The sequence below is a fragment of the Eulemur rufifrons genome, chromosome 3 (genome assembly GCF_041146395.1).
Source record: "Eulemur rufifrons isolate Redbay chromosome 3, OSU_ERuf_1, whole genome shotgun sequence".
Classification (NCBI taxonomy): Eukaryota; Metazoa; Chordata; class Mammalia; order Primates; family Lemuridae; genus Eulemur; species Eulemur rufifrons.
In genome coordinates this window covers 3,982,420-4,009,601 of record NC_090985.1, presented here as the reverse complement: position 1 = coordinate 4,009,601, position 27,182 = coordinate 3,982,420, and the positions used below count along the sequence as shown (strand labels likewise).

Sequence of the window (27,182 nt, the reverse complement as noted above, 5' to 3'; positions counted from 1 at the left end):
TAGAATTTATGATCATAGAAAATTAAATGACAAGGAGAAAGCTTATGATATAATGTTAAATGCAAAAAGTAAAATGTAAAATCCTACCTAATATATGATCTCAATCATGAAAAGGGAAGACAGGAAGGAAGTGTGGCAGTGGCGGTTATGGTAACTGCCGCTGCCTGCCGGGCCCCTGCCTCCCTGCCCAGGCGCTCGTCCCTGGCAGATGTCACGTTATTGCATCCTAACTGCAGCCTTGTGAGGGTGTTGCCGCGCTCGTCTCCATTTGACAGATGAGGAAACTGAGGCTTAGATCAGGTTTCTGGGCCAGCGTCTGCCGCGGGTGCATGGCAGAGCCAGCTACAGACCTCAGTGCTGACTGCACAGCTCACGTGCTTTGTCACCAGGCTTTGCTGCCAGTTGGCGATCGCCTCAGGGACACAGATCTGAGTGGGCCCTCTGTTCTGATTCTTTGCCTTTTTATGTCCTTTCCAAATTTTCTGTGATAAATATATAGGGATTTGATTATCAAAGGGAAAAACGGAAGGAACAATACATAAATGAGAAGAGTCAGCAGCTTCTGAGCTAAGCCCTGGTTGCTTTGTGTGAGACGTCTGTTCTCGCTGAGTTCAGCGGAAACCTTGGCCCCAGTGTGGCCTGCGGCTGTTGCCATGAGTGACTATGAGCAAATTGTTTGCTGGAGCTTGAAGAAGAGCCCCAGTATAAAAGGTAGTGAAAGTAAAAACATGTTAAGGAACTAAAGGTTCCTGGTCGGTTAACATGCAGCACATTTCTAAAAAACGTGTGTATATTTTATTGTCTGTTGTGATGACTTGGGAGGAATTTGGTTTTCACTGAGATCACTTCTTTTCTACAGAGATGCCAAAGGATGTTTGTAAACTCTTGTTTACTTATTGGTGGCTTTGGCCACAAAAAAATAGAAATGCTCTCCTCAAAGCATTTTATTAATATGTATTGTGAAAGGGAGGTGCTCTTTTCATAATGAAAAATTAATGACACATACATCAAATTAGAGTCAGGAGAGAAGTAATACATTCTTTTCTACTTGCAGAAAAATTAGACACTATGTGTCCATTATCCGAGTGTGCAGCGGCAACAATAAGGTAAGTAGGGAGAGCCCTGGACCCCAGGCACACCCCAGCACGATTTCCAAGCAGTCGGAACTAATGGCTTTTAAAATTCATTTTTAGGCTGAGAAAATTTCTGAATGTGTTCAGTCTGACACTAATACAGGTATGGTGCCCCGTGTTTATTCTTAGGGTTCACTGAGTTTTTAGAGAAAAGAAATGAAAACAGATGCTTCCTCTGACTGGCCTGCCTGGTGCAGTGGCGGGAGCGTGTTTTCCTAGCCCCGTGGCAGCATCTCTCTCCCTGAATCCCCAGGTTAGTTTATGAGTCGAAGGACCTGAGCACTTGGGGGCTGAGGCCTGTAGGAGAGACCCGGTCAACTCAAATGCGTGAACTCGTGGAGGCGTGTTAAGCAAAGCGTGGAGAGTGTCACCAAAGCCGGGGCTGGGAGAGCTGGAAGCATCGAAAGTGTCAGGGCTGAGTCGCACAGAAGAAGGAATGGGGCAATGTGCAGCCAGAGGTGGACGGGAACTTTGGCTTTTGCATCTAGGAGCTCATTTGTGACCTGTAGAAGTGTAGTGTCAGGACAATGGTGAGGGCAGAAGCCAAATTGCAGGGATGGAGCAGTCGGGCGAAGCAGTAGATGTAGACCTGTTACAAGAGTCCTACCCTGCAAGCTCATGGGGCATTTTTACTTGTTTTTGGTTTGGGTTTTGTTTTTTTTATTTAATTCTTTAGAGTAGCACTAGAAAGTAGTCGTAGCTATTACTTACATTCATTTATATTACAGAAGAAGAAACTGAGGCTCAGAAGAGCTCAATGACAGCCTAGAGTTGGGCAGCCAGGATATGACAGAACTGGGACTGGGAGGCAGAGCCAGTGACACAGTCATAGGACATGTTAGGCCAGGGAAGAATCTCCCAAACTGCATTCGTGCCGGACCGTTTGGTTGTTTCATTTGATCAGCACTTGTGGGAGTCTCACATCTCGCCCACATGGGCCACCTGCCTGTCCAGTGTCCTCTCCTCTTGGCAGCTTTAGTCCAGAGGTCTCAGCTGGCTGTGTTTCCTTGGGAGGGCAGGTGGAGCTTTATAGGCCATGGACCAGCCAAAGTTCTTGGTTACACACAACAGAAATCAGTTCTTAAGCCAGAAAGGAGTCTTTGAAAGGAAATAGGGTTGCTTACAGATTGGACAAGAAAGCTCTAGAACTAGTGTTGGAAAAGGGGACGGGAACCACGGAAAGCTAGGCGGCTCTCCCCCCTGCCCTAGGCATGCCACAGGCCCTGCTGAGGTCCAGGTACAGGGTGTTGCTGTCCCACCATGGGCAGCATGGCTTCTTTGTACCCTTGCCTCCTTGCGTCACTCGTTCCAGTACAGATTCTTGGGAGGAACGACTCATTTGTCTGGCTGGGCCTGGGGTACCTGCTGTTCCAGCTCTAACTTAGGTATGGAGCAAGGGAGTCTCTGGCCTGCTCCCTTCAGTGGTGGGAGGCCTTGGAACTCCCCAGGCATGGGAAAGAAGGTTCAGAGTCTGGGCACCCAGAAAAGTAATAAAAGCCCAGCACATGCTGCCTTTTCCCTGGCCCATATGTCATTTTCACAATACACTGTGTCTCACTGAAGATACTGGATGGTTGTAGTGACAACTGTCTAGTCTGCAAACCTTCACTTGTTCTGGGTCGGGCCCTGAGCCTGGCTGTCAGCTCACAGAAATGAACTTGGAGGTCACTGTCTGATGGCAGGTGGAGACAATTTGAATACACTGTACTTTGTAGTACCACGCGGGGGAGACCTGGGGGATGTTTCCACGTGATGGTGATGATGATGATGATGAAGGTTGAGCTGGTGTCTGGAAGAGAAGTAGGGGCCAGCCAGAGGGCCAGGTGGAAGGAGCAGATGCACAAAGGTGTGGAGACAGGCAAGGCTGGGGCAGGCCAGTTTGCATTCATGCTGCAAGCAGAGGAAGGCCATGAGAATCTTTATCAACAGGTAGTGAAAAAGGGTCCGGTCTTAGGTAGTCTAAGATGGGGATGGTGTGGAGAATAGAGACTGGATTTAGGAATTACTTGAGTGTAGTCAGGAGGACTTGGGAACCAGCTTACTGTGTGGGACAAAGACAAAAGACTTGAGGATGACACCATGATTTCTAGCTTGGCTACTGGATAACACTAATTAAAATAACAAGTGCAGCTAAAGTATTATAATAAGAAAGAGCAAGTTTACACAAGGAGAGGATAGTGAATTTAGAGTTGAACTTATTACATCCAAAGCGCCTGGAACATTCCAGGAGAGGTGCCTGGTGGCATTTGGAGACAGCTCTGGGCCAGCTCTCCTGAAGAGCAGAAGTGAGGCAGGAAGACAGCACTAAGCGTGGGACCCGGCAGTGGTTGACATCTGAGGGACTGACAGGGGAGCATCAGGGAGCAGCATGAAGAATTCATTCATTCAGCCAAAAGTCGGCACACAGACCCACACGCCAGGCTACGTCGTGTCTCTGTGAGAAACCTGCGTTCCAACGAGGGGGTGTGGTAGACAGGAAATAAATACATAGTATGTCAGACGGTGCTAAGTTCTGTGGAGAAAAATAAAGCAGGGAAGGGGGTGCAGGGGATGTGGAGGGGTCCACAGGCCTCGCCAGTAGCGTGACACATTCCAGTCCAGCTGGCATGCAGGGGCCTGGCCTCACCGACCACTGGAAGGACGTGGAGGTTTGGTCTGCTCCTGGAGGAAGTGAGCTTGCCCAGGAGGCGGCGGTAGGAATGGTGTCCGATGCCACAGACAGGCTGCAGACTTGGCAGTGGGCGGGCAGTCCTGGTGCAGAGCACGCCCTGCACAGATGCTTGCACTGTTGCTCTGACGTTGTGCTGTGGTCCCTGCACAGTGACTTTGGGCAAGTCGTCTAAGATACTTGGGGCTCAACTTCCTCATATCCAACCCAGAGCTCACTCGTCCGGGCCGCAGGGCTAGCGTGAGTGTGGGGGCAGCTGCTGTGTGTGAGGGGTGCTGGCTGGTCACTGTGCCCCTCTGTGCCCCCCTGCTGCTCCAAGGTCTCCTGGGTGTACCCGGCAGGTCAAGGTCATGCTGCTAATTGTTCTCTACTGAAAAGATAGACAGAGTGAGGATCCCATTTTACAGAACAGGAAACCGAAAGCAGAGACACGAGACTGCAGGTGGTACTGAGCCAGCCCTGGTCGTGGAGGCCCATTTAGTGTTCTGTCCTTGGCAGGCCCAACGCCTCAGATCAGTGCGTGTGTGTTAAGCACTGACCAAGTGTGAGGCCCCGGCTCAGGCTGCTCTAGGAGCTTCAGTCTTGTTGGGATGTCAACCTCACGCTTCTTTATTCCTCCCTTGGTGGCACTGGGGAGACAGGCTGGGTGACAGTCGCTAAAGAATCACCCATATGAAGCGCTACAGAGACTCAGAGAGGCAGCAGTGAACTTAACAGGACTGTTGGGAGTGGGAGGATAAGTAACTTTAAAGTGTCGAAACAAAGATTAAAGCCTGCTGAGTTCCCTACGCTCCTGGCGCAGCCCTGCCCTTGATACACACGCTGCTTTTTGCTTCTCTCCCTCCTCACTGCTCCTCTGCACAAGCAGTTCCCTCCTCCTGGAAGTGCCTTCCTCCTCCTCTTGGCTGCAGCCCCGAGACAGTTCATCCCTCTCCTCGCTGCCCTTACTCTCAGAGGAGAGTCTGCCACTTCCCCTCTGGGCTCCTCCTGCTTCAGACTTATCACTGTGACTCAGTTTACCCACCTTTGTTCCCCACTAGACTCTGCCCTTTGAGGGCATGGACCATACCTTACTCACCTTCACATGCCTAAAGCCTAACTTGGGGCCTGACACATGGCGGGTGCCCAGTAAGTGTGTGTTGAGTAGAACAAAAGGGGGAAGAATGAAGGAACAAACAGTAAGTTGGCAGCGCAGTCTTATCAGGCAGCTGTGTGGCCGTTAATCACAAAGCACAGAGAAAGGAGAGACACTCGGACTGCGTGTGGTTGAGAGGAGGTGCGCTTTGAAGGAGTGAGAGCGTACAATGTCACATCTCAGACAGAAGGGGCAGATGTCAAGGCTGCTCCAGAGACAGAGTGCAAGGCAGTCGTGCTGACGCAGCACACACGTGGTGAGCCCGGGGGAGATGAAAGGCAGGCTGCTGCTGGCAGAGCACACCTGTCCTTGATGCCAGGAAGTTCTTTATCTCTGAGTTGCTGGAGGATTGTGAGCAGGGGAGCCACGGAATCAGAGGACTTTGATTTGTACTTAATGGCACTTTCATTTATGCACAGGAATGTGGAGGTGTTTGAGCATCTGGTACATGCACAGTGCTGGTCACCTGGGAAAGAGAAAAGAGAGACTATCCCTGTCCTCAAGTCACTCGCAGTTGGCAAGGAAGATAAGAGAATAAAGCAGGCTGTTACCCAGCACTGTTGGGGGAGTGTGGGAGGCTTTAAGGGAAGGTTTCCCAAAGGCAGAGATATCTGAACTGCATCTTAACTGCATCTTCAAAGAGGAGCAGAGTTAACTAGGTGAAGAAGGTGACAGGAGAGAGGGACATTCCCAAGTAAGCCATTTGATCACAGCATAGAGGTTTGGGAAACTAACGCATCATATAGTTCCTGATGCTGGGGAGAGGGAGCCCAGACCTCACAGGACTCTGGACGTGACGCTGAGGGGTCTGAGTCTTACCCTAAACACAGGGATGAGCCACTGAAGTGTTGTAATTGGAAGAGTGATCTGGTCAGATTTTTGTTTTAGAAGGGTCGCTTGGCTTCCTGTGGGGAATGGGTGGAAGGGGGCAAAGGTCAATGTAGAAGTGCTGTTATGATCCAGAGAGGATGGCGAGTGTGTGAGCTCACACAGCGACAGAGCAGAGGAGAGACTAAAGAGGTGTTCAGGAGGTAGAGTCCATAGATTTGGCTGACCAATTGAAGGAGAGGCGAGGGGAAGGGGAGAAGTCACAGATGACTTATCTCTAGTTGAAGCAAAAAGGCAGATGCTGTTTAGTGGCCTGGGTTGAAGAGCAGATTTGAAGAAAGATGAGTTCGCTGTGGGTAACCAGTTCATTGGCGTTGCCTGGGGAGCGTGCAGGTGGAGTGCCAGGTGGCCCGTGCAGACACGAGTCCGGAGCTCAGGAGACAGGCCTGGGCTGCAACGGCAACACAGGGATTCACAAAAGCCGTGGGAGCGAGTGCGATCTCCCAGGGAGGTTGTGTTGACTGAGAGGAGAAGGACGGCTAAGGATACAACCTTTGGAAACACCAAGGGGGCCTGAGGAAGAGGAAACCACAAAGGAACTAGGAAGGAATAGTAAGAGGGGGAAGGAACCAGGAGAGCATGGACTCTGCCAACAGGAGTGTCCTGAGAGAGGGATCAGTTGTATCTAGAATCACAATCAAGTCATATCAGGTAAGGACTGAATTGTGGCCTTCAGAGTTAACAACAAGGAGGGTCGTTGGTGACCTTGACAAGTTCACCGTCAGTGCCCGCAGAGGAGATCTAGTTTACGCTGGGTAAAGAAGCAAAGAGCAAGTGAAGAGGCTTCTTGCGGGCGCAGAGGGAGTACTAGGGCCTGCGTTTGGATCCTGTCTGTGAGCAGGGAAAGAAGCCGAGATAAGGCGGAGTCTTCCACAGGGAGGACAAGAGCTGAGCCAAGCACCAGCACTGCCGTGTGCTCATCTGCAAAGCAGCTCCGCTTCCTGGTCTGTGACATGGGGAGTGGGGACATGTAATGCAGCCTGCAAAGCCCCCAGCACCACACATGGCACCCAGCAGGTGCACAGAGGAGGGGACCGGCAGAAAGGCCAGCCTGCCTTGTCAGCGATTGGCGTGGGGTCAGGGAGAGAGCAGTGGTGCCCGTCACAGAAAACAGAGGGTCAGAAGGAGAAGGATGGACTATCATTTGAAGTAAACCCTAAACGGTGTCTCTGTACTACCCTAGAAAAGAGAATAATGTTCTCCCTGGGATATTTTACAGAAAATAAATGAAAGAATGTTTTCTTCTGGGGCAAGGGTAGCTGGGGATCAAAATGTTTCCACCATTGTACTCAATTACACAGAAATGTAATAGGAGAAACTCTCCGGCGGTTACTCCTGCCAGTTGTTGCTCTGCCACGGGACGCTGTGACTGCTTGTTTATGAGTACAGCCCTGGACATCCTGAGAAAGCCCCGTTGACGCTGAGCTGGTCATAGTCTTCATCTCTCTGCACTGGGTTGGTTTTTGTAGCATCTTAAATCATGTTCTGATTCTTAAAGTTGAGAGTTTCTAAAAATTTTTTTAGATTAGTAATGTTTTTAATATGTTGTTAAAATCTCTTTGAAGAAATGATTTATAATTTGTTTCCACAGATATTCAGACAGGCAAACATAAAGACAGAAGGAAAGGCTCACTGGACGTCAGAGCTGTCGCCTCCCGATCAGGTGAAGGTGAGTGACAAAGATGAGAGAAGAAAATGTGACCACATCAGTGTTGAGCACCTGGAGGCCTGACCACCTCCCCTAGTCTCATCCCTGGTCGCTGTCCGCCCACAGCTCTCAAGACGGGAGGGGACCTCTGGGAACCTGTGTCCCATTTTCCCTCTCCCTCAACTCCTGCCATTGGGCTCCATTCTGAGCCTTTTTAAAAAATTTTTTTATTGATACATAATAATTGTACATATTCATGGAGTACATGTTACATTTTGATACAAGCCTGTAACATACAATGATCAAATCAGGGTAATTGGGACATGATTCACCTGAAACATTTATCATTGCTTTATGTTGGGAACAGTTGACACCTTCTAGCTATTCTGAAATATAATAAATTATTGTTAACTATAGTTGCCCTATTGCACTATTGAACACTAGAACTTTTTCCTTCTATTTAACAGAATTACCCATACACCAACACCTCTTCATTACCCCTTCCCACCACCCTTACCAACCTCTAGTCGCCACCATTCTATTCACTACCTCCTTGAGATCAATTTTTTTTTTGGTACCATATATGAGTGTAAAAATGCAATGTTTGTCTTTCAGTGTCTGGTTTATTTCATTTAAAATAATGTCCTCCAGATCCATCCATGTTTCTGCAAATGACAAAATTTCCTTCTTTTTCATGGCTACATAATATTCCATTGTGTACATACATCACATCTTTTTTATCCATTCGTCCCTTGATAAACCCTTAAGCTGATTCCACATTTTAGCCATTGTGAATAATGCTGCAATAAACACTGAAGTGCAAATATCTTCTGGTTACATTTTATGTCTTTGCCTCACCCAAGCGAGGTTTAGAGGCATGCCCTTCCCCTCTAGAATGCTCACCGTGTCTATGACCATTAGTTTTGAGTTTACCCCACCAACCCCCTAATCCCTGGAGAATATTACTACCTTGTAAGCGCCACAGTGTTGCTCAATTAGTGCCAATTTGATGGCGAGTACATGTGGAGGCTATTCCTCCGATCTTGTGATACCTCACTGTGGATAATGGGCTCTAGCTCAATCCAGGAAAATATAAGAGGTGCTAGATCACTGTTGTTCCTTATAATTGAGTAATATTCTATTGTATACATGTACCAAATTTTAATAATCCACTCACGAATTGACAGGCACTTGGGTTATTTCCACATCCTTGCAATAGTGAATTGTGCTGCCATAAACATTCGGGTTCTTTATTATAGAATGTCTTTTGCTCTTTTGGGTAGATGCCTAATAGTACTATTGCTAGATCGAAAGGTATTTCTATTTTTAGCTCTTTAATGGAATCAAGGAGTAAAGAAAAGGAAAAGACATTTGCTATATATTCTATAGTTGATTTTCTAAACCATAACAGCAGAGGATAGCAGTTGATTTGCTGTAATAGTATGAGTAATGCATTTGGTAATTCTTTTTTTTATATGTCATAGCTGTGCGTATTGTGGTGGTACCTGTGATATTTTGATACATGTATACAATGTGTACGGTCATATCAGGGTAATTGAGATATCCATCACCTCACACATTTATCGTTGTGTTGGGACCATGCCAATTCTTCTCTTCTAGCTATTTTGAAATATACAATAAATTATTGTTAACTCTAATTTCCCAACACTAGAACTCATTCCTTCTTTGTAACAGTATTTTTGTACTCATTAGCCAACTTTTCTTCATGCTCCTCTCCACTGTCCCCTTCCCAGCCACTGGTAACCACCATTCTACTCTCTGCCTCTATGAGATTCTTGTTTTTTTAGCTCCCACACATGAGAACATATAATATTTATCTTTCTGTGTCTGGCTTTTTTCACTTAACGTAATGACTTCCAATTTGCTGCTGCAAATGACAGGACTCTTTTGTTCTATTTTATGGCTTAGTAATGTTCCACTGTGTACCTATGCCACCTTTCCTTATACATTCATCTGCTGGGGGACACATGGGTTGATTCCAAATCTTGGCTATTGTGAATTAGTGCTACAATAAACATGGGCGTGTAGGTATCTCTTTGATATACTGATTTCCTTTCTTTTGGATATATACCCAGCAGTGGGATTGCTGGATCGTATGGTAATTCTATTTTTAGTTTTTCGAAGAATCTTCTTACTATTTTCCATAATGGCTCTGCTACTTTACATTCCCACCAAAGTGTGTGAGTGTTCCGCTTTCTGCACATCCTTGCCAGCATTTGTTATTTTTATCTTTTTGATAGAAGCAATTCTTAAAGATATATTGTGTTATGGCTTGCCGTTTGCCATGGAAGCTTATCTTTTAGGGAGGGGTAAGCACGATTTCAGGATGGTGAAAGATTCTTATTTAGCAAATATTATTTAAGTTCTAATTGAAAAATAATTTTTTTAAAGATTGTGTTAGATGTATGATGACCTAGTTTTTAAGAATGTAATGAAAATTGGCCGGGCGCGGTGGCTCACGCCTGTAATCCTAGCACTCTGGGAGGCTGAGGTGGGCGGATCGTATGAGCTCAGGAGTTTGAGACCAGCCTGAGCAAGAGCGAGACCCCATCTCTACTAAAAATAGAAAGAAATTATATAGACAGCTAAAAAATATATATAGAAAAAAAATTAGCCGAGCATGGTGGTGCATGCCTGTAGTCCCAGCTACTCGGGAGGCTGAGACAGGAGGATCCCTTAAGCCCAGGAGTTTGAGGTTGCTGTGAGCTAGGCTGACGCCACAGCACTCACTCTAGCCTGGGCAACAGAGTGAGACTCTGTCTCAAAAAAAAAAAAAAAAAAAAAAAGAATGTAATGAAAATTGCTTTTAGAGAGTATGAAGGCGAATATGATGAGTAGCTGTGTACATCCCTAGGCCCCAAGATGAGTAGGGAAGATATGGAGCTGGTTGTTACTGGTTCAAAAGCCACACCTTTCCAAGGCAGTGGCAGCTAGGACTATCCAGTGGAGATCAAATGCCTGCCCTCACGTCCCTCCCAGATTTGTTGTGAGGCCCAGATGACATGCCAGGTACTCCTTACACCAGACAGACTGCAGATGGCACCCCTGCTGTGAGGGCAGGGTCGGTGGCCCCGGTGAGGAAGCTGTGTGGTGTTACAGGGAGGAGTGTGGCTCTTCCACCCAAAATAGATACAGAAAATCCACACACAAACACACCTTTCAACACCCAGGGGCAACCACTGATTTTTAGCACCATAAATTAACCTGGCTGCTTCCTGTGCTTCATAGAATTGGAATCATACAGTATTCTTTTGTGTCTGTCATCTTTCACTCATTTTAATGTTTCTGAAATTCATCCATATTAGACATATGAACAGTTTATTCCTTTTTATTGCTCAGTAGTATCCCCTTGTGTGAATATGCCACAGTTGGTTTATCCTCTCTTACTGATGGGCATTTGTTTTGCTTCCACTTTGAGGCTGCTAAGAATAAGGCTGCCGTGAATGTTTTTATACAACTCATTTTTTGTGGACGTAATGTGCTCATCTCCTACCTAGGAGTGGAATTGCCAGGCCTTAGGTAGCTGCAGATAATTCTCCAATGTGAGTGGCACCGTATTATTCCCCTCACTACTCTATGAGAGTTCTAGTTCTTCTACATTTGCCCCCACTTGGTAACACTTGCATTTTAAAATTGAGCCATTATGGTGGTTTTAATTTTAATTTTCCTTATGACTAATGAGGTTGAGCATGTTTTCATATGCGTATTGGCCATTTGGATATCCTCTTTTTTGAAGTGCTGTTCAAGTCTTTTGCCCATTTTTATAATTGGGTTGTATGCCTTTTTCTTAATTTGTAGAAATTCTTTATATATTCTAAATATGAGTCATCTATGTATCACAAATATATTTTCTTCGTCTGTGGTTTGCCTTTTGCTCTCTTAGTGGTGCTTTTTGACGAACAGAGGTTCTTAATTTTAATGAGGTTCATTTTATTAGCGTTTCTGTTATGGGTAGTGCTTTTTGTGTGCTGCCTAAGAAATCTTTCTTTAACCCAAGGTCATGAAGATATTCTCCTATCGTTTCTTCTAGAGGCTGTATTGTTTTATCTTTTACTTTAGGTCTATAATCCATCTCAAATTTTTATGTCTGGTGAAGGTAGAGATTAAGGATGGTTCTCCCCCACCCCCTACCCCCATTGTGGAAATCCAGTTGCTGTCACCATATTGGGAATAAAACCATCTTTTGCAGTAGCACGATTATTGTAAATCAGCTTGCTACGAATATGTGATCTGTTTCTAGACTATTCTGTCCCATTTTTCTGTTTGTCTATGCTTACACGAATATCACAATTGATTATTCATAGTAAGTCTTGATATCTGGTTATATACAGTAGTTCTTCTTCAATGTCTTGGCTATTTTAGGTTCTTTGCATTTCCATGTAACACTTAGAATGAGCTTGTTAGTTTACACAAACACACGCCCTCCTAGGATTTGTTTTCATGGTGCCTTGAATCTGTAGATCAGTTTGGGGAAAATTGAAATCTCAATAATACTGAGTCTTTCCAACCGTGCACATGCTATCTCCATTTATTTAGGTCATCTTTGTTTTCTCTCAGCAATGTTTTGCATTTTCATTATAGAAATCTTACAAATCTTTCATTAGATTTATTCCTAGGTATTGAAGGGTTTTGATATTATAATGGTGATTTTTATTTCATTTCCAATTGTTTGTTGTTGGTATATATAAATACAATTGATTTTTATATATTGACCTTGTTGTACCCAGTAGCTTTGATAAACTTACTCACTGACTGTGAGAGTAGAGCAATGCATTTGTAGATTCTTTGGGGCTTTCTGCATACATGGTCACAACAGTCTCTATACCTACGTATACTCTTTGATTTTTTTCAAATTCATTTATTTTTTAATTGAAAAAATTATATATGTTTATCGTGTACAACATGTTTTGAAATATGTACACATTGTGGAATGGCTACATCAAGCTAATTAAAATATGCATTACCTTACCTGCTTACCATTTTTTGTGGTAAGGACACTTAACATATACACTCTTGGCAATTTTCAAGAATAGAATACATTGTCATTAACTACAGTCACCATGTTGTACAGTAGATCCCTACTGTTTTCAATAAGCATATGTCACTTTCATTACATTTTTTAATGAGAATACGTCCTTTTATGACAGTGATAAAATGGATAGTGGTTTTTATTTTTGATTTAATGACCTCGTTGGGTGAAATGGAAAGTTGGCAACCGTATGCTGGACACTAGTCTTAGAATTACGTTTTGTTGGTCTCAAATTTAAAGCGTTTGAGACCCCTCGAATTAGTTAACCTTGCACAGTGTCTCTCCTGTGGCTCAGTTTCTTCACTGGTAGAAGAAGGTTGATGCATTGGTCTGTGGGGCAGTCCGGGTATTTTAAGGTCTTTGGTAAACAGCATTTGGCTGGACAGGGTGTTCATAGAGATACACAGGACTCTGTAAATATTCTCTTGTCTGTCATTGGCCAGACTTCCCCCCACCTCAAAGGAATCGTGTCTTGACAGGAACAACACAAAATTAACAACCTTTAGAGCCTAAGAGTTGCTGCCTGTCTCATTTAAGGTATTTTCCCAATTAAACATCACAGTGGAAAGCACTAGAGGATGCCTTAAAAAATTTAACCAGAAACTAATGTATTTCAGTTATTGGTGAGTTGAATTTATTGCTCCTGCCATATGTGAAACAAAGAGCCTGTGTGGCATTGTCTTCCAAAACATTTTTACTCCTGGATACTGGCAAGCTGAATAATTATAAAGCCTTATTGTTACAGACACAAAAAGAGGCTAACTGTTCGGCCTTGGCTTGCTAGATAGTTTCCTCTGTTTCCCTCTGGCCTGTGACATCAGAAGTTCAGTCCACTGGTGCATGTGTGCGTCCTGGTGTCCAGAAGTGAAAACAGAATTGGCTACACCAGAATCCTGGGCTAGGGGGCTCAGCAGCACACTGAGGCTGGGGAGGAAGGGAGGGCTCTGAGCCCTTGGCCAAGACAGGTGTCCAAGGCTGTGGACACCCTGATCTGTGCATCCTTTTCTCCGCAGCGTCCAGCCAGAGACGACACTCCTCCATGGCCCGGATACATTCCATGACGATTGAGGCGCCCATCACCAAGGTGAAGCGGTTTGTGGTCCATCTCCACTGAGCGCACAAGCCCCTTGTTCTCCCCAAGAACTGTTTCCAGTGGGAAGAGACAGGGACCCACAACAGTAAGAATGCTCTCATTCCCGTGTGGTGCGGCCTGCCCTGAAGAAAGAGGATGTGTGCCGTGAACGTTTTAACTAGGCTTAAGTCAGCGTTAACTACTTCGCCAGCCTGACTCTGGATTGCTCTCCCATTGTTTTCAAGGTTTTAAAACTCCAGTTTTTTCTTTCCATAACGTAGGTAATCAATATTATCAATGCTGCCCAGGAAAGCAGTCCCATGCCTGTGACAGAGGCCCTAGACCGTGTGCTGGAAATTCTAAGAACCACTGAATTATACTCACCACAGTTCGGTGCTAAGGACGATGATCCTCACGCCAATGATCTCGTTGGCGCCTTAGTGTCTGTAAGTAGATTTGATCGGCTGCTGGCTAGAGCCCCCCTGTTGTTGTCTGTCTTCTCAGAGGTTATTTGCTTAAACAGAGCTCTCTGGAGAGGCGAGCGGGCACTGTGCAAGGCTCAGTCAGGGGCTACACTCCTCCTTCCCCTGGGCCCTGCTGCTCTCTGGCCAAGCCTCCACCTGCTGCCTACCTCCTAGAGAGACCTTAGCGGGGAGAAGAGAACAGAGGAGCATATTCTAGACAGGCTACTGAGCTAGTTCTCCAGTGTTGCTTAGAGGTTCTACAAGTAATTTATTTAAACAGAAATTTTTTAGTTACACTAAGAATTTTGAAAATTGGGCAGAAAAAAAGAAATGTTCACTGTCACATACCAAATTGCAAAACAGAAAGACTATCTTTCTCCTGCCATATGCGTTTCAAAAGGCACGGGGGGTGGGGCACAGTTTCACGTCCCAGCACCCCACACCAGTTTGGGTGAGCTCATAGGAAAGAAAGGTTTAGCAGTCTTTCACTAGAAGGGGCTTTGTGCCATCGACTCTTGAAGGGTACTAGATGCACCCCCAGGCCGTCTGCTGTAGAGCTCTCACACAGGAAGAGTGGCTGGTGCAAAAAAGATCGTTCCATTGCTCTGTGACATCTTTTGTCCTGGTCAGAGATAAAATTCACCACCCTACCAATTCTCGCTTTCTGAAAGTCACTTGATTTTATAAAAATAAGGTAGACGGTAGAGTGGTTCCCAGCGATGGTAGTAGCTAACCGTGGTCTTGCCTATTTGAGACAGAGACTCCTGTAGGCAAGGAGCACCAATGAAAAGGGATGGGGCAGAGTGTCCTGGAGGAGAGGGGCTGCTGAGGCCAGACTTGGGGATAGTGGTCTGGGAGCAGTGGTGAGGAGCCCAGGGAAGTCAGCTAGGGGGAGTGAGGTCACTTAGAAGGTGAGAAAGGATCTAGTGTTCCAAAGGAAGCCCAGTGTCCTTAGGGTGAGGAGGGTGGCAAGAAAATGGTGGGGAAGACTGAGGGCACAGGGGAGTTGTCCCTAAGAAACCAGAACACTTCTGGAGTGCAAGCAGGAACACTGGGCTTCGGGGCCACCGCTCTCAAAGGTGCACACTCACCTCCCTGGTGTTGACCCTGCCCGTGAGTTTAGCTTCCAGCAGGGCCAGGTCAGTCCTTCCCAGCACTGGGCTGCTGTGCTCCCCAGTGAGCAACGGTCACAAGGGTGCGCCTGCTGGGCCCAGGGCAGCCTGCGTGGGTTGGTAGAGAGGGCTGCCCTGAGCTGTCCCCCTGCAACTGACCCCCTAGAGTTTCCAAGAAGGAAGTAACAGTCATGACTTCTTTTTCCCCTTAATTTTTATCAGGATGGTTTGCGAAGACTATCAGGAAATGAATATGTTCTTTCAACAAAAAGTAAGTTTTTCCTTTTTTGTTTTTTGGATCACTAGCTATGATGTTGCATTCTTGCTTAAGTGATGAAAATAATTTTTTCAGATTATTCAAATAATTTTTCTGGTCAGGAAGAAGTTTCTTGGTATGTCATGTAACCTCAGAAACAAAGCAATCATCCCCTGATACAGTACTCTTATCCCTAAGAAACAGTTAATGTTATAAAGCCTGTTAATTTTATTCTCCAAATTACATCACTTTGCAGGCAGTCAGCAGGTTTCAAGCAATATAATCACTCCCATCTCCCTTCACAATGTCCCACCACGGATAGCTCGGGCCATGGAAAATGAGGAATACTGGGACTTTGATATATTTGAACTGGAGGCTGCCACCCACAATAGGTGAGTTTGTGGGGAGCTCAGCAGATGGAGAGCTGGATCCCAGGGGCCTGTGTGAGGATCCCACCTGAGGAGTGTGGATTGTGTGCAGAGCTGGTCCCTGGTCACGGAGGGGCTGAGGAAGGAGTAGCAGGGCAGCAGGTGACCCTGAGTCACCAGGGCCTCGGGGAGAGCTGCTTGGCCATGACCAAGACAGCAGGTTCGTGGAAAGTGTGCAACTGAGCCAGTGACTTAACTTCTCCAAATAGCAGAGGGCTTTCTCCCATGCAGTAAGAATATTAATTTCTCCTGTACGTGGGTCTATGTTAAGATAGCAGCAAAGAGCCCCGCTCAGAGCCCAGAACCAAAATTTATTGGAAACACATATATACATGTGATAAGAACTGTTCCCAGATCTCAGTGGCCCTGTTGGTGACAGGCATGGGGACACCTAAAGCCCCCAGTCACCCTGCTCTGGGTGTGATCACAGAGAGTGGGGACGGGAGTACAGTTTTGTGCCTTGCTAGAGAAGCGCTCTTAACCAAAGCTGGTGGTTGGCTGGGCGCACAGGAGAGGGAAGTCCACAGAGCTAATGCCAGCCAGGGCTGCCCTCCAGGGTGTCTCAGGAGAGGTGTGCTCTGTTGGGCCAGGGGATGATTCATCAGGTCTCGTCTCAGTGTGAGCAAACTGTCCCCAAGATAGCAGCCCCAGCTCTGCTGATGCTCGCCATGAGTTAACCTTCTGATGCATTCTGCCTTCCGCATATCCCAGCACATCCAAGGAGAGGGGAAGAGAATACTTCCATGACAAATGAATCTTTGAGCACCTGGTTTACTTACTAGTGACATTGCATCCGTGTAAATCAGGCTAAGGCAGGCCCGTATAAGTCCTATGATCACCTCCGGATCTGCCTCAGCAGAGCCAAGTTTCTTGACCTTCCAAGCCCAAGGCCAGATGCTGGTTCGAGGTGACTTCTCAAGGAAGGGCCTAACTTGGTGGCCAGTTGGTCACCTTCTCAGGGGAAACCCCCTCATACTATAATGCCTGTCTGCAGATTATTGAGAAAATTACGTGACTTGTGGCATTATCTGGCTTATATGCAGTTCTCAGGAAATGTTATGTTCTTCTAGGCAGGACATCTGGCCAGTGACATAGATCCAGCAAGTCCTCAGGACTTGGGTTCAAAGTGGTACAAGTTTAGCCTCAAAAAGGGATTATTTTGAGAAATCCACTAGGGTAAGTAGGAATTTGAATCAGGAAGGGCAGAGTGAGCAAACTTCCCCCAGCAAATGGGGAGCCCCAACAGGGGGCTGAGGCCAGAGCAGCTGTGGACAGCCAGCTCTCACCTGTGCAGCTTGGTCCCCTGAGGGCAGGAAATGGACGTGGACTCCACCAGAGTTGGTGGCTACTACAGGAAGAGGCCAGTCCAGCCCAAGCAATCTCTACTTTGCTGCCCTGTACTCTCTAAAGTCTGGCTTGGATTTGCTTGTTGGATCTGAGCCTGTTCAGGGCTCAAAACACTTTGCCTACTACTTTGCTTTGTTTTAATATTGTGGATGTTTTTCTCTATAGGCCTTTGATTTATCTTGGTCTCAAAATGTTTGCTCGCTTTGGAATCTGTGAATTCTTAAACTGCTCCGAGTCAACGCTGAGATCATGGTTACAAACTATTGAAGCCAATTATCATTCTTCTAACCCCTACCACAATTCTACACATTCTGCTGATGTGCTTCACGCCACTGCCTATTTTCTCTCCAAGGAGAGAATAAAGGTGAGCTGGTGTTTGCACTCCATGTTTAATGGGCAGGAGCAGCGGGGAGAGTACTGCTTCCACCAAGAGCTGTGTGGTGTGACTGCTCCTGTTTGCAGCCTGGCACAGGAAGATCGAGGCCACACAGGCAGGCAGGAGGCTGCACTGTAGCTTTGGGGAATTGATATGTTAATTCATGACATAATCCCAGCCATTCCATGGGAATAAAACAAACAGGATTTGGTCCCCAGGGAGAAAGCCAGCAAGGACAGGATAGGGCTCTTCTTCTGGGGGTCTCACCCTGAACCTACAGACTAGTGCAGCCAAGTAACTGTTGGATATTTCCACTTTAGGGCCCCTACTTACATCTCAAAGTCCATGGGGGTCTGAGTCCAAGTTCATCATCTTTGCCCATATCACTGCTCCCTCCCAGGGTTGCCTACTTGATCCAGGGTTCCAACACCCAAGCAGATACTCAAGTCAGAAACCAGGACTCATCCTTAACCCCCGACGTCTGGTTGATCATCTGACCTGCCTACTGTCGCCTCTAAATGTTCTCAGATTCATCTCTTCGTAGCGTCCCTACTGCTATCCCAGTGAGGGCCCCCATCCTTTCTCATCTAGACAGTTCCACACTAGACTCCTGTCTGGCCTCCTCACATTGCTGCCAACACGATCTTTCTGAAATAGCACATCTGACCACGTCATTCCCAGCAACAGCTTCCCACCTCCTGCAGGATTTAAACTTTAAAACTCCACAGCTCTCCACACTCACCTCAATGATCAGCTCCTCTTCTCTCATCATTTCCTCCCCTGCACCCCAGTCACACAGGCCACATTTGGGCCACACCAAACCACTTCAGTTTCTGAAGCTTCTGCCATTGACGCACTGCTCCCTTGGCTGGGACCAAGCACGGCTGCAGCCAGGCAGGGCCAGGGCAAGTGCTTCCCAGCCACACGGCCGCCTCTGGACAGCGCACTGGTGTGGAGGGGGAGAGCAAAGATGACCTCTGGCACACGGAGGGATTGAACACGTGTTCATTCCTCACCCGAAAGGGCAGACCTTCTCAGAGAAAGACCAGGACCAAGACTGGAGGTAGAGTCAGCGTCCAGAGGGGACTGCTTTGTAAGTTATGAAAACAAGTGGCAAGGCATGTCAGTGTGGCTCTGCATGTAAAGAACCCAACTTTTGCTGTAATTTATTGCTTTTGAACTGCTCAATAGATAACAAATACATATTCATAGAGCTAACTTTTTAAAACAATTTTTAAAAGTATTTATTGAAACGTAATCCACATACCATTCACCCAATTAAAGTTAAAATTGAATTTTAATTTAGATCAAATTAGACCAGTCCCCAATTAATATGATACATATTTTAAAAGATTACTCTTTTCTTATTTAGTAATATTAGTTTACGTTGGTCTAAGTCAGTATCTCAGGCCAAGGACTTTTTTATGTGATGGGTTTAGAGGCAGTGGCTGGCTGAGGAGGTGACTCCTATCTGTTGAGGACACACTGCACTTTGGTAAGTCCTTAACTTGTGTGAGACTCTGAGAATCAGATGTTTCCGAATAAACACATGCAAAGATGTAACTGTTTCAGAGTGAAGAGAGGAAAACTGGCTTTGCTCACACAATATGCTTTTCTTAGAAATCTGAAGTATGCTTAGTATAAGGTAATAGGTGAGAAAGAAAACTATACAGAAGGCTTCTTTTCCTTCATGTCATATACTAGTTTTTAAAAGCTCTCTTGTTTTCAGGAAACTTTAGATCCAGTGGACGAGGTTGCTGCGCTCATTGCAGCCACCATTCACGATGTCGATCACCCCGGGAGAACCAGCTCCTTCCTGTGCAATGCTGGCAGTGAGCTGGCCATTCTGTACAATGACATTGCTGTGCTGGAGAGCCACCACGCGGCCTTGGCCTTCCAGCTGACCACTGGAGATGATAAATGCAATATCTTTAAAAACATGGAGAGGTAAGAACAACAATTGGGAAGCAGGTTGCTCTCTCTTTTTTTTTAAACAACTTTATGGAGAGAATTCACGTTATACAGTTCACCCATTTAAAGCATACAGTGGTTTTCAGTATATTCACAGTCAGCTTTAGAACATTTTTATTACCCTCTCAAGAAAACCTCAAATTCATGAGCAGTCCCTTTCCATTCCCCCTCAGCTTCCCTAGCCCTAGGCAACCGCTGATCCACTTTTACAGATTTACCAGTTTACTTGTTTTCAAGGTTCGGTCCCAGAAGATGTAGACATCTTACAGCTCTGCCTGGAACACTCCGCCCTCCTTGCCCAGCAAACCTTTCCTTGTCATTGTCTCTGTTTACATGTCACTTCCTTGGGGAAACCATCCTTGATCTCTCACACTAAGTTAAACCCTCTAATTATTCAGTTCCAGGTTCCTTCATAGCACATATCACAGTTTTTATAAAATAATTGTTTGTTTAATGTCTGATTAGATTCTTAAGCTCTTCAAGGTCACAAAAGACTCATGTCTTTTGTTTATCACTGTACTCTCGGCGTCTAGCACAGTGCCTAGTTCATGGTAGGAACTTAGTGAAGAGCAGTTGAAGAAAATACTGATTAATTTGGATTTTATAAAGGAAGTTTTTTAAAAGGGGAGTCCCGATTTTACAAAACTCCCTTCTGCCATGTTCTAGGATTTCAGAGGTATAAAGTCGTTATTCATATTTGCTTACAGGTACATCAGTTATCAATGGAAAACTACACAAGACCCTGCTAACTTTCCAGGGAAAGGAATTAGATGACAGCAGAAAAAGAGTTGAATAGAGGTTTTTTTCATAGTCTTTTATACCTTTCAAATTTTGAATTGCCTCTTCAAAATATGAATTTTTAAAAATACTAAAACAAAAGCAAGGGCTAGAGGAAAAGGTATCAAGTGCTCCCTGTGATTTTTGCAGTTATCGGAAGGTCTGCTCTCAAAGTTCTCTGGGCACTAAAATTGTTGGGGGTCTTAAGGCACCTTCATGGGGGGTGCAGTCATTATAACCCAGAGCTCCATCTTCATTAAGAGAACTGGCTTTGTTCACCCCTACTACGTTCTATCTTACTTTTTTCTAAGACCTATATGTATCATACTATAGAATGACGAGATAAGCGTTACAGCTATAAAGTCTTGCCCATAGCATTTGATGTTAACTTTTGTTCAGGTTCTCCTTGCTCATGAACCACTCACCTGTGATTCCACGTTCTTTCAAAGTGGGCCTTGCAACTTTCAGTGGCTTTAGACTTACAACTGCACCGGACACCTAACCCGGGTGACAGATTGTTTTCAGGAGTACCTGTCTGGATAAGTCATCTGCAGCAGCCTCTGATTTTTCTGAAACAGGAATGACTATCGGACACTGCGCCAGGGGATTATTGACATGGTCCTAGCCACAGAAATGACAAAGCACTTCGAGCATGTTAACAAATTTGTCAACAGCATCAACAAACCCTTGGCAGCACTAGAAGAAAGTGAGGTAAGGGACACTTACGGCAGAGAGAACCTGTGTTTGGGGTTCCTGTGCCTCTGAGTTGTGGAAACACACGGGCTAGGATACGAGCCACAGAAGGGTTCCCTCAGTGGGCTCATTAATTTTTTAACCAATAAAAACTTAAATTCAAAGTGTAAAAAACTTGGCAGAAAAAAAATAAGACATCTAAATAGATGCAAAAACTCAAAGGGATCAAATTTTGGGTAAACTAACTTGGGACAGGTAGACTGTTTCTGCGCTTTTCTCCCCGGCGCCCTCTGCCTTTCTTGGACATCGAGGGACTAGTCAGAGCCCTTGAGGTCTCTCAGCAGCCACTCCACTGGGCACGTTTCATGGCAGCAGCAACTGACCCCTGTTGGTCCACGTGTCATAGGAAAGTAGGGGTCGGGAAAGTCCTTGTGACATTGTTGGTGCCCCTTATGTCGCATTTGAGGAATGGAGTCCACGACAGGTGCCTGGCAAGAAAAGCACTAAACCTCTCGCCAGGCAGGAGGCCCCAGGTGAGGAAGCAGGCAGACCCGAACCCCCGTCCCAGCTCTACTCCACCATTTCCGTGTCATAGAACAGGGGTAATAAATCTCAATACACAGTACTGACGGGCCTGGCACTTGATAACTGGTACCTGTTATGCTGGATTTAGTGTGAGGTCAGTAGCCCGGAGAGTCCATTTTTTTCATGAACTGCCTTCCTCTGAGGCCCACAGAGCTGCCCTACCACACAGCCACTGGACATCCTGGCAGCAGCCCCGTCTTCTCCACCACCTTCCCTCCCCCAGCTCCTGTCACCACCCCAAGGTATTTGCCACACACAGGGATGACTTACCCTCTCAGGCTAGGATCCCAATTCCTTGACTTCTAACTGCATTTTACTTATGCAACTCATTTCTTTGGCCATGGCCTTTGTCTTCTCACTGGCTTTCTGTAATAGCATGTTACCCTTGACACTTACCTCTGGTTTAACCTGATGTTGAAACCTCTTGAGAACTCTAATCCTTCACCTTTCCCTGTTCTCCCAGTTTGTCGGCCTACCCCCGACCTTGCTCCCTTTCCAAGGACTTTCAGTGCAGAAGTGCCCACACCAGCCTCTGTCATTGGCTCCTACCCTGCTATCCTGGATAGGGCTGATTGTCACCTGGCCACCGCTCCTGGTTGACCCCATGCCACAGAAGGAAACCACATACCTGTCAGTCTGGGCTGAGTCCTCTGTTCTGCTTAACAGCCACGTTCCTCATGTTCGTTGTCAGCATGTGGGGCTCTTTCTGAGAGGCTGAAATCCATGTCCAGGGGGTCAGAGCCGGGCAGAGGAACATGAAAGAATAGTTTCCAGGCTGGCAGCACCACTCTGCAGTCCACCCAGCAGTACCAACAGATCTGAAGAAAGAAGGGTCAGCAGTGGAAACTGGAGCCAGGAGTAGTCATTCTGGTACTTTCCAGGGCCCATTCTCAGGACACTGCCTGCCCATCTAGATGGCAGATCTGTTTCCATTGAGATGGGACCATCAGGCCTTAGATGACTGCTACTGCACATTGAAATCACATGACTAACTCCTGTGGAAGGTTGGTCCATCGGCATGAATCAGATTGGAGAGACTTGCTTTGTCATTACTCTGCCCCCCGTATTCTCTCCCCTAACCTGAATTCCCTTCAGAGGGCCTACAACTGGAGGGTCAGTGACATCGTGGATTGAGACTCCTCATCCAGTGGGGCTCCTTCTGAAGCAGACACATGGCACTGTGAGTGGAAGGTAGCCGGGATTAAAGGTAGAGCTTAAGTTCTTATCCTGACTCAGCTGCGTAGCTTTGGACAAATCATTTATAAAATGTGTCCTCGTTTGTAAAATGTAATAACAAATAATACTTTTCATGCTTATCATAAGCTCTTATGAATACAGATCAAAATTAAGTCCTTTATACATCAAAACTATTGGGAGGCTAAGAAAGGAAGATAGCTTGAGCCCAGGAGTTCCAGATCAGCCTGAGCAAGTAGTGAGACCCCATCTCTACAAAACAAACAAAAAATAGAAAAATTAGCTGGGCACAGTGGCACGCATCTGTAGTCCCAGCTACGTGGATCAGTTGAGCCCAGGAGTTGTAGTGAGCTATGTTGATGCCACTACACTCCGACCTGAGCAAAAGAGTAAGACAATGTCTTCAAAACAACAAACAAGCAGGGCAATGTAAGGGAATATCAGACATGCTCATACCTGACACGATTTGGTACCCTGAAGGCTAATTCCCAAGATCACAGCATCACACCATCACAGGGCTGGGTGAGGACTGGGTTGTGAGCAGCAGGGAGCCTGGTGGACCACAAGAGCCTATTTGTTGTGAGGGCAGAGAAATTTTTTATTTTTTCAGTTCATATTCTTTTTCAGTAAATTATTATATAGATGAGATTTCCATAATATATTTTTTATGTGTATATAAAATATAAAGATAAAACCAGTCTTTGAGTTCTTACCAAGGGAGAAAGTGAGATAATGGAACAGGGAAGAAAAAGGCCAACTATTAGAAAGATTGAGCAAGAGGAGAAGAAAGAGGCAAGGAAAGAGGTGGGGCAGACACGCCAACTCCCGGGGCTACCCTCCCCTCCTGGGTCCTGCTGGAATGTCAGTGGGGCTCGGTTTCTCCTGTGTACAGTGAGAGGCCAAGCACAATGCTTAAAGTGTCCTCAGCACTGTCTTGTGGGACCCTTAACTTGTAGACCCCAGCCAGTGCAATTTTTGTGTTTACAATGGGGCCACACCAGTAGGAGAGGGTTGGCACCAGGGGATCCATTTTGATTCCTTTGAATTCCACTTACGTTTTAGGAAACTGAAAAAAATCAGGAAGCCATAAACTCTATGCTCAGGACTCCAGAGAATCGGACTCTAATCAAACGAATGCTGATTAAGTGTGCTGATGTGTCCAATCCCTGCCGACCCCTAGAGTCCTGCATCGAGTGGGCTGCACGCATTTCAGAAGAGTATTTTTCTCAGGTAAGATGCTGCCTCTTAAGTTTCAAGAGGGAGAGAAAGAGAAACCATAAGAGGTAATGGGGCCAGGTGTGACGGTTCACACCTGTAATCCCAGCACTTTGGGAGGCTGAGGTGGGAGGGATCAGTTGAGTAAAAGAGGTCAAGTACAGTGAGCTGTGATCGTCCCACTGCACTCCACCCTGGGTGACAGAGTGAGACCCTGTCTCAAAAGGGGGAAAAAAAACCAAAAAGTAATGCACTTAAAACTAGCATGTTTGCTAGTAATGAATTTTTTTCCGTATCTGAGAATGTTTATTTTGCCTTCATTTTTGCAGGCTATAGAATCCTGGGGTGACAACTTTCTCCTAAAAGCACTTTAAAGGAGTCATCTGCCTTTGTGTTCTGAGTAGGAAAAAAATCATCCTAGGGCAGAAAAAACATTAGAAAATATCTTGGCTGAGGTTTTGGTGGAAGACAGACACATACAGATTCAAGAAGCCCAGTGAACCCTAACTCATGTCGGCATGTCATCGTCAAGCAGAAAAGAGAAAAATGACACTTAAAACAATGATTCTCATGTCTTCTGACTTCCTGTCAGAAACAGCGAAGGCTCGAACACACTGGAACAACATCTTTAAAGTGCTATTAGGAGAAAACTTTAAACCCAGAATTCTGTATCCAGTGAAAATATCCTTTAAAAATTAAGACAAAATAAAACACATTCTCAGATAAAGAAAAACTAGTAGAATTCATCACCAGGAAACCTACAATACAAGAAATGCTAAAGGAAGTAATTAAGGCTGAAAGAAAATGTATCAGATGCAAACCTGGATATTCAAGAGGGAATGAAGAGCACCAAAAATGGTAAACACCTACTACAAGACCTTTTTGTTCTCTGAATTTCTGTAAATACATAGAACGTCTATAAGCAAAAGTTATCACGTTGCAATCTAGAATGTATAATGTATGGAACAGTAAGATATATGACAGCCATAACAATAAGGATAAGGGAAAGAAAATGGGCCTACACGGGTCCAAGTTTTCTACATTTCACACAAAGTAATACAATGTTAGTTCAGTAGACTCTAAAGTGAATGATATATATTGTATTCCCTAGAGCAGTCATTGCAACTTAAAGCTAACAGAATTATTATAATGGACTTACAAAATACATTAATACAAAGAAGGCAGGAAAGTAGAAACAGAGGAACCAAAAACCAAGGGGACAAATAAATAGTAAAATTGTAGCTCTAACTAATCATATCAATACTTCCATTAAATGGTAGTGAGCTAAACACTCCAATTAAAAAAGTTCATCAGGATAGATTATTTTAAAAAAAGATACCCAAATACATGCAGTCTACAAAAGACATTTAAAATATAAAGAACAGATACTTACTTTGATACATCTTTCAAAGTCAATGGACAGGAAAAGATATCATGCATATTGTAAGCACAGAAAGAGTGGAATGGCCATGTTAATTTCAGACATAATATACATAGACAGGATATTTATTATCTGAGATAAAGCGGGCTACTTCATGGTACAGTAGTTCTGTATAGAGACATAATAACCATAAACGTATGTGCACTAATAACAGAGGTTCAAAATAAATGAAACAAAGCTGATAGAATTAGGGATAGACAGACATAGTTAGAGATTTTAGCACCCCCTTTCAGCAACTGATAGAACAAACCACATTGTGAAGACACAGATGACATGATTTTATACAGAAAATTCTAAGGAATGTACAAACTGTGTCAGTGAAGACACAGATAATGCCCACGACACAAACCACCACCTTACATTAGTTAATATTTGTGGAATATTACACTCTGTATCCACAGAATATACAGTCTTTAAATACACATGATACCTTCACGAAGATATATCATATGCTAAGCTACTAAAAAGTTTCAATAAGTTTAGAAGGATTGAAATCAAACAGAATATGTTCTCTGACCATAATGCAATTAAATCAGAAATCAACAACAATCAGATATCTAGGAAAACACCAAATATTTGGAAATTGAACAACAACGTCTAAATAATCCATGGGTCAAATAACAAGGGATATTATAATTAAATGATAATGAAAATATATCAAAATCATGGGTCAAACCTAAAACAGTACCTAGAGGGAGATTTATAATTTTAGTTTATTATTAGGAAAAAAAAGCCTAAAATTAATAATGTAGATTTTACCTTAAGAAAACTAGAAAAAGACAAAGTAAACCCAAAGTAGAAGAAATAATATAAAAGCAAAAAATGAAATAGAACACTACCTGTAAAAAAAATTAACAAAGCCAAAAGTTAATTCTTTAACAAGATTAACAAAATTGGTAAATATAGCTAGACTAATCAAGAGACTAAGAGATAACAAAAATGACCAATATTAGAAATGAAAGAAGGATTATCACAAATCTTACATTAAAAGGATAATAAAAAATTATGAACATTACAGCAACAAACTTGACAAGTGGACAAATTTCTTAAAACTACCAAAACTGACAAGATGAAACAATAACCCTGACTAAACTTATGTTAAAGAAATTCTTCATCAAAAACTTTCCCACAAAGAAAACTGAGGAATTCTAGTCAAAGGAAGAAATAATGTCAGTGTTACAAATTTTGTCAGAAAACACAGGAGAAAGGAACACTTCCCAACTCATTTGATGAGGACTTTATTATCCTGTTACTTAAACCTGAGAAAGACAATAGGATCCATTATCCTCATAAACACAGATGCAGAGATAATTAATTAAACAATATATAAAAAAGATAATACATCATCACCAAGTAGTGTTTTTCCCAGGAATGTAGAGTTGAGTTTAGTAACTGAAAAAAAATCAATTATAATTTACCACTTGCTAATTGAATAAAAGAGAAAAACCATAAGATTATTTCTGTAAGTGCAGAAAAAGCATTTGACAAAATTCAACATCCCTTCATCATAAAAACTCTTGGCAAAGGCCGGACACAGTGGCTCACCTGTAATCCTAGCACTCTGGGAGGCCGAGGCGGGTGGATCGTTTGAGCTCAGGAGTTCAAGACCAGCCTGAGCAGGAGCAAGACCCCATCTCTACTAAAAATTGAAAGAAATTAGCTGTAAAACTAAAAATACATATAGAAAAAATTAGCTGGGCATGGTGGTGGCATGCGTATAGTCCCAGCT

The 27,182-nt window shown here is 44.6% G+C and overlaps 1 protein-coding gene across 3 annotated transcripts in view; it reads left to right on the top strand.

The window, feature by feature from the left end:
* Positions 1-27,182, top strand: part of LOC138381920 (high affinity cAMP-specific and IBMX-insensitive 3',5'-cyclic phosphodiesterase 8A) — a 129,256-nt gene that overhangs the window by 92,906 nt on the left and 9,168 nt on the right. For all 3 annotated transcript variants that reach the window (XM_069466564.1, XM_069466562.1, XM_069466563.1), the window contains 11 exons: positions 1,055-1,106; positions 1,194-1,236; positions 7,416-7,493; positions 13,536-13,606; positions 13,876-14,040; positions 15,393-15,441; positions 15,683-15,818; positions 17,367-17,565; positions 19,307-19,524; positions 20,904-21,036; positions 23,860-24,027. In XM_069466564.1, coding sequence (XP_069322665.1) covers positions 1,055-1,106; positions 1,194-1,236; positions 7,416-7,493; positions 13,536-13,606; positions 13,876-14,040; positions 15,393-15,441; positions 15,683-15,818; positions 17,367-17,565; positions 19,307-19,524; positions 20,904-21,036; positions 23,860-24,027 — 1,312 coding nt within the window. The remainder of the gene's footprint in view (positions 1-1,054; positions 1,107-1,193; positions 1,237-7,415; positions 7,494-13,535; positions 13,607-13,875; positions 14,041-15,392; positions 15,442-15,682; positions 15,819-17,366; positions 17,566-19,306; positions 19,525-20,903; positions 21,037-23,859; positions 24,028-27,182) is intronic.